Below are 10,493 nucleotides of genomic sequence, written 5' to 3' on the forward strand. Positions count from 1 at the left end.
CGACTCACCCGGGGTTTCCGCTCAGGGCGGTGACTCGGGACCAGAGCTGTGACTTCATCGATTGCTTCTGCCTGAGCAGCCGCAGGCCCGCAGGGATCGACTGCTCGGGTCTGGCGAGTCAGGCGCGGGAAAGCCGAGTTTGAAGCCGGTGAGTTCGGTGCGGCGGCGGCGCGGCTTCCCCATCCCTGGACGCTGCAGCGAGCAGCCATGTGGGAGGCGTATCTACCGGTGGAGTCCGGCGCCCTGGGGCCCGAGGAGAACTTCCTGTCCTTGGACGACATCCTGATGTCCCAGGAGAAGCTGCCGGTGCGCGTCGAGACGTCCATGCCGCGCCTGGGCGCCTTCTTCCTGGAGCGGGGCGCGGACGCCGAGTCGGACCACGCGCTGCCGCAGGTGAGGCGACCCGGGGAGGCCGCGGGGACCCCGGAAAGCTGCGCCGCGCTCGGGCTGGTCTCCCGCCGCCCCTGGATTTGTTGTTAAAACCCTCCGAAGGTCTTGGCTTTCCGAACGCTGGAGGATTGGCTCCAGCTGAGCATCTCGGGGTCTTGGTTCGCTTCGTGTTTCCCCTAAAACGTATTTGAGGTTTGTTAAGTCTGGGAACTGCAAATGGCCTTGCGCAGTCTGCAAACTGATGGCGGTGTCAGCCGCCTGTTCCCAAGCGCCGATTATCCGGAGTGGGCGGAAGCGGGGGACGGTGGGGTGGAGGTGGGTGTAACTTAGCTGTGTGCTAAGTCACATCCTCTCACTTAGGCAACTTCACAAAGATTGAGGAGCCTGGCCGGGGTCCCACCGAAGTCCTCGGTGAAGGGTTGCTCGCTGTTCGGAGTGAGTGGCAGCTCCGTGCCATTAGCCCCTTTGCCTAACAAAGACCGGGTAACAAGGCCAGGGTCCTCCAGTAAGTGGTCAACTGGAATTCGAACCTCGGGCTCTATGGCTTCAAGTAGGAGGTTTCTTTTGATTTCTGGCCGGTCATCTCATCTTGTCATGTTTTCTGGTTCTTTTAAGGCTTTGAAAACCGTAGACATTGGCCCTTTCTGCCATCTCTGAAGCCACCTGACCTCAGATTGATTTCACTTTGTTCTCTTCTATCAGCATCCAGATTGGTATTTATATATACTACCATAGATGGCGAATGTTCAAAGAAAATAAAAAAGTATATTCCTTTACTCTGGAAGACTTCCACTCTGTTCTGTTTTTATTCTTTGTCGTGGTTTTGTTATAATCTATTTTCTGTCTTTATTGCCTCATAACATGAAACCTCAGCCTAAGCTGATCTCACAGAAATTGAAGGTAGCAGAACAATAGCAAGGCTGGGAAAGTGGGGGCGGGGACTTGATTAGCAGGTGTCACTTTGGTGCTGATTAAGTCCCACCCCCACTTCACCCCCAACCCCTACCCCCCACCCCTTACCCCCTGTGTGCTGCTGAGCAGGAGAGTGACTGTAGATTACGGTGAGGCACTTGCCCTTTTGAACAACTGGAGAAAGGATTTTGAATGTGCTCCACTCTAAAGAAATGCAGTTTGAGGTGAGTGGTTAACTTAATTTAGAGATTATACAATATGAAAGTGTATTGCAGCAGCATCTAGTACCCCATAAACGTACCAGTTAAGAATATGTAAGTAAGGGCTAGAGGTGTGGCCGAGTGAGTAAGGTTCTTGCTGCATTGGCATGAGAACCTAAGTCTAGAGCCACAGGACCCACATAAAAAGCTAGGCATGGCTGTGTCTCTAACTCGGGCAGTGGCAGGGTAGGAGGGGCTGAGGTTGACTGCTGTATCCCCAGAGCCCACTGACCAGCTAGTTTGAAATAGGTAGTGTTGGGTCAGCAAGAGAACGAACTGTCTCAAAGTTAAGATGGAGAAGTGAGCAAGGAAAACATTGTGACAGCAGTCTCTGGCCTCCACACATGTCACATGTACCAGGTAGACAGTGTGCGTCCCTGCCCACCCTGACACAGACACACACACACCCTCCACACATGCCATGTGCACCAGGTAGACAGTGTGGGACCCTGCCCCACCCCCACCCCAACACAGACACACAGACACACACACACACACACACACACACACACACACACGGCTAAAAAAAGTAAATAACAATGTAAGTCTGTGGTTCACTTCTTCAGATCACTTCACAGTCACCAGTAGAAGAGGCAGTATTTCCCAGAAAACAGGAATTTTCATTTTTCCCCACATGTACTGACTATACCTTGTTTCTCAATTCTGTGTTCTTGCCTGATGCAGGGCACAAAGCTTGAGCTTCCCTTGTGGCTGGCTAAAGGACTCTTCGACACCAAGCGACGCATCCTTTCTGTGGAACTTCCCAAGATGTATCAAGAGGGATGGAGGACTGTGTTCAGTGCAGATGCTAATGTTGTGGACCTCCACAAAATGGGGCCCCATTTCTATGGATTTGGCTCCCAACTTCTGCATTTTGACAGTCCAGAGAATGCAGATATCTCCCAGTCTCTGCTGCAGGTAAGTAGTGTGAAGTATTGGGCTGTGTATATCTTAGCAGTCAGGGATGGCAGCTACCAGACATCGTTTTTTACACCCTGTATTAGTCAGGGTTCTCTAAAGGAGAGACAGACAGACAGACATGAGGACATACTGCTCTTTCAAAGGACCCAAGTTCAGTTCCTAGTACCCATATCAGGCAACTCATAACTGCCTGTAGCTCCCGCTCCAGGGTATCTGACACCTTTGTCTGGTCTCCATACACACCATGTACACAGACATATACACACATACATAAAAATAAATCTAAGTGCTGAGGCATTAAAACAAATTTTTAAGATTACAATCTAGTTACAACATCTCTCCCTTCCCTTTCCTCCTTCCACTTCCGCCCATCTGTTCCTCCCATTCTCCTCTAAATTCTTGGTCTTTTTTTCCCACTGTTATCGCATGCATATATGTATCTGTATATACATATACATTCCTAAATATAGCCTGCTAAGTCCGTATAGTGTTTCTTGTATGTATATTTCAGGGCTAACTGTTTAAAAAAATTAAAAAATATATTGAAAGAGTACCTGTGGGCTCTCAGATCAATAGAAAGCTTTTAACTGGAGAAGGAAAAAACAGCTTTTAAGGGGATTTATTAGATTGGCTTACATGATATGGTTTCAGTAGTCTAACAATGGCCATGTCACACCAAACAGAATTAAGAATCAGTAGGGGGTGGAGAGATGGCTCAGAGGTTAAGAGCACTGGTTGCTCTTCCAGAGGTCCTGAGTTCAATTCCCAGCAACCACATGATGGCTCACAACCATCTGTAATGAGATCTGGCACCCTCTTCTGGCCTGCAGGTATACATGCAGGCAGAACACTGTATGCATAATAAATAAATAAATATTTAAAAAAAAAATAAAAAGAATCAGTAGTTGCTCAGTCCACAAGACTGGATGTCTTAGCAGTCCCTGTCTGGTGCTAAAGACCTGGGGATTCTCGGAGCACTGCTGGTTCTAATATCAGCTAAGGAATGCCACCCCAACAGGGTAGGTGAACTTGCAAGAGTGAGGGCGAGCAGACAGAACGTGTTTTCCTTCTTCATGTCATTTCATTTGAGCTGCCCTCAGAAGGTGCTGTTTACATTTATGGTGGGTCTTCCCATCGAAGATGAAGACAATCCCTCATAGGAGTCCCTAGCAGCTTGCAGCTCAGTTGACTCCCGATGCAGTCAAGTTGACAACTAAGAGTAGCCATCACACTTGGGGAGATGTGTGATCCATAAACCTGGTGTGTCTGTGTTCTAGGGTGGCCTTCACTTCCATTGTGTCTGCCAGTTTTTTTTTAATTGATCCACGGATGTAAACCAGTGGTCCAGTGCCTGCCTCTTATAATGTGAAATAAAACCTATAAAGGCTTTACATGATCTATCCAGGAGGAGTGAGAAGGGCACTTAGGGATGGATATAATCAAGATACATGTATAAAATTATCAAAAATAAATAAAAGATATTTAAAAAAGAAAAACCGTTAATCTGACTGCTGTCAGTCACCTGACCAGGAGTCCACCCCAGAGGGAAGCTTGTTCACCTGAGGCCGTGCTGAGGAAAAGGCAAGGGTGATTGCTCCTTAATAAGTTAGTATAGTCATACCGTTCCCAGAGGGTCTTCCTGTCCTAGATCTCTGCCTTTGGGATGCCTGCCAAAAAGCAGCAGCGTGTTTTCTTCTGCGCCCTGGGGTCTCTGACTCATCTGGAGTCCTCCCTACTTCTGCCATGCAGCTGCCTGCCAGCTTCCGTCGCAGAGGGCGTGGCTTTCTCCCTTCCTCTTCTCCATCCTGTCACAGAGAGCGTGGCATCCTCTCTTCCTCCTCTCCATCCTGCTTCCTTAGGCGGTTGCCGGGATCTACAGCTTGTCTTCTTGTTTTTCTCAGACTTTAATAAAATTGTCTCCGGCTCTAAAACATAAGTGTTTTACACAATTATAGGGTCCTATATAATGTTTTAATACATGTATCTATTATATAATGTTTATGTCAGTTAAACATCTGGCTCTTCAGTATTCATTCTTTTGTGTGTGTCTGGTGTGTTTACGTGTGTGCTCATGTTACATGTGTGAGTGCAGGTGCATTCTTGCCCCCGCACACATGGAGTGGTCAGAAGACAGCTTAGGGTGTCAGTCCTTACCTTCCAAGGTCTCTTTTGCTGCCGACTACGCCAGTCTGACTAGTCAGTGAGCTTCCCGGAGTCTCGTCCCCACTTCCATCTCACCACCAAAGCAGAGAAATTACAGACGTGCGGTGCTGTGCTCGGCTTTACCTGGGTTCTGGGAATTCAGACATGGGTCCTCATGTTTGCATGTCAGGTGCTTTCCCCAGTGACCCTCCTCCCCAGCCCCTTCATCAGTTCTTCTTTAGCGTTTTGAAATGCACAGTTCATTATAGCCATGTGTAGCCACTTTATTGTGTGGTAGCACTCCAGAACTTCTTGTTCTTATCTGATACATTTAAAAAATGTATGACCTGCCTCTTCCTTTTTGCATTTACTTCCTAGGACCTAGGTTTGATTCCCAGCACCATATGGTGGCTCACAGCCTTCTGTAATTCCAGTTCCAGGGGGATCCAACACCCTTTTGTGGCCCCCACAGGTACTGCACTTATGTGGTACACAGACATATATGCAGGCAATACACTCATACACCTAAAATAAATATAAAAGGAAAAAATTTTAAGTCTTACTTATTCTGTGGCTGTCTGATATCACAAAATTAAAAGAAAGAAAGAAAACATTGCTATCCATTCAGTAAAAGCAGTTCATACACATACTGTAGCCCAGAGGTTGAATTAAAAAACTGTAGAATGGAAAGCATGCTTGTTTGACCAAGACTTGGACTTTTTGTTGCTGGTTGTCTGAAACAGGGTGTCTCACTGAGTTACTCGGTGGCCTCTAACTTGCAGCATTCTAGACTGGCCTGTACTTAGGATCCTCGGCCTCCTAATGTCTGGGATGACACTCTGTGCCAATAGGCCCAACTCCCAGGACTTGTTCTTGAACAAAGTTGTCTTTTAAAAATGAGTTGTGTGTTTTCTTTTTCCATCACTGCTTTCAAGTGTTTAGAGTTGCTTCTATATTAGATGATTTTTGCTGTGAGGCAGTTAGAAAAACTGGATTGGGGCTTGTGGTTTTTCCTCAGAGCTCCTTGATCTCACACATCTCCATCCTGCTCTTGACTGAGAAAAACAGAAGCTGAACCCAGTCCATCCAAATCCCATCTGGTTGAAAGCTGCTCGTTTCCTTTCGGCAGTCATTGTTACCAGTAGCGACAGGCAAGGCTTCCCCGAGGCCGCGGTGCGCCAGCCTCCTGCTGTCTGCTTTACAGATATTGCTTCACTGGCTTAGTAACAGTCCATTGGATTTCCATAGCCACCTTTTTTACTGTAAAAGAAACAAAGACTTTCTTAAGTAGTAGAGGACACCCAAACCTCCTGGTGAGTCCTGAGACCAGATTCTTTGAAGCCATCTAAATGTTCCAGTATAGGGGCAGGATAGAAGGCTCCGCACACATTGCTCTTGCAGAGGACCCGAGTTCAATTCCCAGCACCCACTTCAGGTGGCTCACAGCTGCCTGCAACTCCAGCAACATGAGGGCATGTGCAATCATGTCGATATACACATATCCACATAATTGAAAAAATAATAATGCCATATATGGTGGTGCGCACTTTTAATTCTAGCACGTGGGAGGCAGGAACAGGTAGATCTCTGAGTGCCGGGACAGCTGAGGATACATAGTGAGACCCTGCCCAATAAACAGGTAAATAAACCTCTAACTGCTTCAGTAAAAACAATACATCTGAGGGCCAGCAAGGTGGCTTAGCAGGGTAAAGGCACTTGCAGCTGAACCTGATGACCTGTGTTAGGCTGGTGGAAGGACTGTCTCCCAAAGTTGTCCTCTAACCTCTACACACATACAAGGTATTGCATGTGTGCCCTGTCTCCCCCTAAAAATAAGTTAACGGAAGGTTTTCAACGTGTCTGGCTTTATGGGATGTGATATTGCCCCTGATCCTCTTAACTCTTCTTCAGACTTTCATTGGACGGTTCCGCCGCATCATGGACTCCTCCCAGAATTCTTACAATGAAGATACTTCAGCACTGGTAGCCAGGCTAGATGAGATGGAGAGAGGCTTGTTTCAAATAGGGCAGAAAGGGCTGAATGACTTTCAGAGCTGGGAAAAGGGTCAGGCTTCTCAGATCACAGCGTCCAACCTCGTTCAGAATTATAAGAAGAGAAAATTCACTAATATGGAAGACTGAACACGGAACAGAACTGCAACTTGTGGATTTATCTCTGTGTCCCTGGTAAGACCTAGTTAACTTCATGGGCGACCCAACCGTGTACTGCTTCAGAGCTTTTTACCTTCAGCAGGCTCCAGGCTTGGAGCTACCTGGTTGGGGGCAGATGAGCATGCCCTTGATCCTGTTGGTCTTCCTGGACTTTAGTTACCTGCTGTTCCACAGCAAGCCCTTTTGACCCAAGAATGCCGCTGAGGAGGAGCTAGGGTCCATCTTAAATAAGGGTCTTGGACATATACATAGTCAAGTTGGAACTGGGATTCCTCAGGTGTCTGGTCTTGTTGGCTGCAAAGGACAAGTACAAAGTGGGTCATCTCTGCCTGTTCGCAAATTTCTCTTAAGCTTCTCTGCCTTACCTTCCTCATGGTTGGACAGAGGACATCATCCCTACCATGCTGCCCGCCTGCTGGGACTTACCCCAAATCCAAAACGAAATTGGGAGGAAAAGGGAAAGTCTGATGAATGGCAGAGCAGAAAGGAGAAGACGTTGAGCTCTTGTGCCCTATAATCAGGGCTTTTGAACTAGAGTCACATCCCTTCAATCCACCCAGAGGTGCCAGGGTGTGTGTGTCAGTGTTCTAGAGATCACTGACACACTCGTTCCGTTCCCCGTCTAGAGAAGCTGTCAGGGCGGTGTTAGGCGTCGAAAAGTAGTTATTAGAGGGTGCTTACCAGCCTTTGTAACAGCTACATCAGGGGCTTACATGTGAAGAGCCTCGCTGGAAAACAGCCTAGTAAGTGTGAATAGGGAAGACTCCTCCACATTTTTCCTCCAGGGTTAACTACTGCAACGTTAATGCAAAGAGGACCCCTGACCACTTCCTGGGGATCTGTTTAAAACTGCACCAGAAGCTTGAGTTCTCCAGACCCTAGGCTATCACTGTCAAAAACCTCATTTCCTAGGGCCGTTTGGATTGTCTAGTGGGCAGTTTCTCCGTACCACTGGCCACCCCTGGCGTCCTATAGCTACTGGAAAATATCTTCATTGTAATTACGGAGAGGTTTGGGTGCCCAGATCTCAAATATTGTAATGGATACTTAAAATGACAGAGATGTGTGTAAATGCTTGTCTTAGCACGAAATTGTTTTCATCATTTGACTTCATTTTCATTAAATGATGGGCTTTGCATTTTGTACGTGTGTTGTCTAGCTGCCAGGCTGCCGGGAATCAGCAAATGGTCTAAGGATGTGTTCTTTGATCTTATTTGACTGTAGTGCTCAATCTGTTTCCACAACTGCACTTCTGTTTGTACAATATGCATAGATATCAGGAACATTTTCAGGGAGTGTGCTCTGCCCTGCAAAATGACACTTCATTCCAACCACAGCTTTTATGCACATTCAGGGCGCAGGAACCAGGGGGCAAAGAGTGTATTAGCCTAGCTTTTGGCAGCTCTGCTTTTGTAGGTAGCTTTGTTTTTAAAGAGAATACTGAGACTGCTGATGTATCTTTCTTTTTAAAAAGCATAAAACAAGTTTCCTCAGGCCACATATTCAGAACTTGTTTTAAATTTTTGAACAGATTATATCATATACAGTTTTCAAACCCATATTCAGTTACACAGTGTCCTTCAAGTCTGTCAGACTCTTCCTCATCCCAGAAACCACCCTTCCCCAGTTCTGGTTTCTAGGTAATTGTTTAATTCATTCAAAGAATTGATTCTTTTTTTCTCAAAAAGAATGAATTGTCTCAATATTAAAGCGCTTCTTAAATTCTGAGAGTGAATATGTGCCTTTTCTCCTTAAGGGCTCTCCTCAGGTAACTGACCGTATTATGGACAGAAGCCTTTGTTCACTCCACAGGGTTCCCAGGGACACACTGGGCCGTGAGAGGAGTGAGGCAAGGCTGTCTCTGAGTTCTTTCTGCTGTCCCTGACAGCTCCAGGCTTAGGCTGTGCATCTACCTGCCGATGACTCCCAAGTTCAGAGCTCTGGTTCAGCTCGCACCCTCTAATCCTCAACTTGTACCCAGCCACCTGTGTGGTGTTCACCGGCATCTGACAGATGGAATCATGGTCAAGACTGAGTGCCCAGTCTTAGCCCAGTCCACCCCTGTGGCCTTTTTCATCTGTCGGTGACAGCCTGTCTTTCCTTGTCCTTTTGCTCAGGACAAAAAGAAAATTCTAGGCCAGCCCTTCCTACCGTTCTCCATCTCTTTAGGCCTACCTTTAAGTGACTGGCCATCTTTCCTACCTCACCTACCTGCTCCCAGATGGTCTGGCACACACATCAGATCCAATCAGCGTCTTCCCATCTGAGTGGAAATGGCCACCTCATCATCCTAGCAGTATTTGTTAAAACCTCTGCCTTTAGCCCACTGACCAATAGTCACCTTTCTTACTGCTTCTGTGACAGGAGTAGTCTGTTTCTTATTTCATATAAAGATTCCACTTTCTCCCTAAGAATGCTGATGCTCTTGCAGAGCTATTCATTTCACGTCGGCATCCTGGAACCAGTGGCCTGCTGTGTCAGGAGTCGTCACTAGGAATGGGAAATAGTAAGATCTCCAAAAGCTTGTTGAAGAGATGGTTTCAGAGCTGCAGGAATGTAGCTCGTACCTAGCAGTCAGGAGCCCTGGGCCCAGTCCTCAGCACTATTAAATCCTCCATGGTATATCTTGTTCCATCACCAATCTTCAGGGAACCTCAAGAGGGCTTTTTATCTGTATTCTTGAAACGATGGTGTTTGAGGCCAAGATTGTCCTTTGCAAAGAAAACTGGGAACTTAGGAGTGTTTCCAGAAGTATTATTGGTTTGAAGAGGAAAATATGTACTTCAAGGATTTCATAGAACAAAATGTGGACTATATGATTATGAAATGACTCTGGATAAAAGTGCTTGCTGCCCAGCCTGACAACTTGAGTCCAGTCCCCAGGGTCCACATGGTTGAAGCAGAGAACTCATTCCCTTAGACTCCACATATGCACCAAAGCCCATGTGTGTACATGCACACAAAATACATTTTAAAAAAAAATTTTTTTTTTTTTTTTTTTTTTGGTTTTTTTGAGACAGGGTTTTTCTGTGTAGCTTTGTGCCTTTCTTGGAACTCACTTGGTAGCCCAGGCTGGCCTCGAACTCACAGAGATCCTCCTGCCTCTGCCTCCCGAGTGCTGGGATTAAAGGCGTGTGCCACCACTGCCTGGCCATTCTAAATTTTTTAATAAAAAATTACTGTATGCATCATAGTTTCAACACTGGTTGTCTAGAAAGGTAAACCTTTTAACATGGACTACACGAACAGTTCTCTTCACGGTGGTTATGTGGGACTGGGGAGACAGCTCAGGTAGTGAAGTGTTTGCCTTGCAAACATTTGGGCCTGAGTTTGATCCCCAGAAGCCATGTGCAAATACCAGGCATAGTGGTTACACAATTGTAATCCTGGCATTGGGGGTGCAAAGATAGGCAGATCCTTAGGGTTTACCTACCAGGCAGCCTCGCCTACTTAGCAAGCTATCGGCCAGTGAGAGACAGTCTAAAAAACAAAAATGTACACTATCTGAGGAGTGACACCCGATGTTGTCCTCTGGTTTTCATGCTTATGTACACACGTGCACATGTACCTGTATGTATACATAGAAAAATAGTGAAATTCTCTAGACCTAAAGAAAGGTCTCTAAAAGTTGGAATTCTATTACTAACTATTGGTATGCCCTCCTTTATAAACAGTAGTGGATAAAATGTGCAGTGA

At 46.5% G+C, this 10,493-nt stretch overlaps 1 protein-coding gene across 2 annotated transcripts; it reads left to right on the plus strand.

Annotated features, from left to right (window-relative positions):
- Window positions 1–7: 7 nt before the first annotated feature.
- On the plus strand, window positions 8–7,383 carry Gins3 (GINS complex subunit 3). Of its 2 annotated transcripts, XM_036188324.1 has the most exons (5): window positions 8–393; window positions 751–895; window positions 1,006–1,103; window positions 2,247–2,480; window positions 6,537–7,383. In XM_036188324.1, exons 1-5 carry the CDS (start codon window positions 208–210, stop codon window positions 6,765–6,767), a joined length of 894 nt encoding a protein of 297 aa, XP_036044217.1. In that variant the 5' UTR covers window positions 8–207; the 3' UTR covers window positions 6,768–7,383. The 2 variants fall into 2 exon arrangements, with proteins under 2 accessions (XP_036044217.1, XP_036044218.1); XM_036188325.1 differs by lacking the exons at window positions 751–895; window positions 1,006–1,103.
- Window positions 7,384–10,493: the final 3,110 nt, after the last annotated feature.

The sequence above is a fragment of the Onychomys torridus genome, chromosome 5, assembly GCF_903995425.1.
Source record: "Onychomys torridus chromosome 5, mOncTor1.1, whole genome shotgun sequence".
In the NCBI taxonomy this organism is placed as follows: Eukaryota; Metazoa; Chordata; class Mammalia; order Rodentia; family Cricetidae; genus Onychomys; species Onychomys torridus.

Bases quoted from the DNA above. Each gene is read 5' to 3' on its own strand.
- Gins3 (XM_036188324.1), top strand. From the start codon at position 208: ATGTGGGAGGCGTATCTACCGGTGGAGTCCGGCGCCCTGGGGCCCGAG. The intron at 1,104-2,246 runs GTATTTATATAT...TGCCTGATGCAG, and splicing joins TTCTATCAGCATCCAGATTG to GGCACAAAGCTTGAGCTTCC. The intron at 2,481-6,536 runs GTAAGTAGTGTG...ACTCTTCTTCAG, and splicing joins TCTCCCAGTCTCTGCTGCAG to ACTTTCATTGGACGGTTCCG.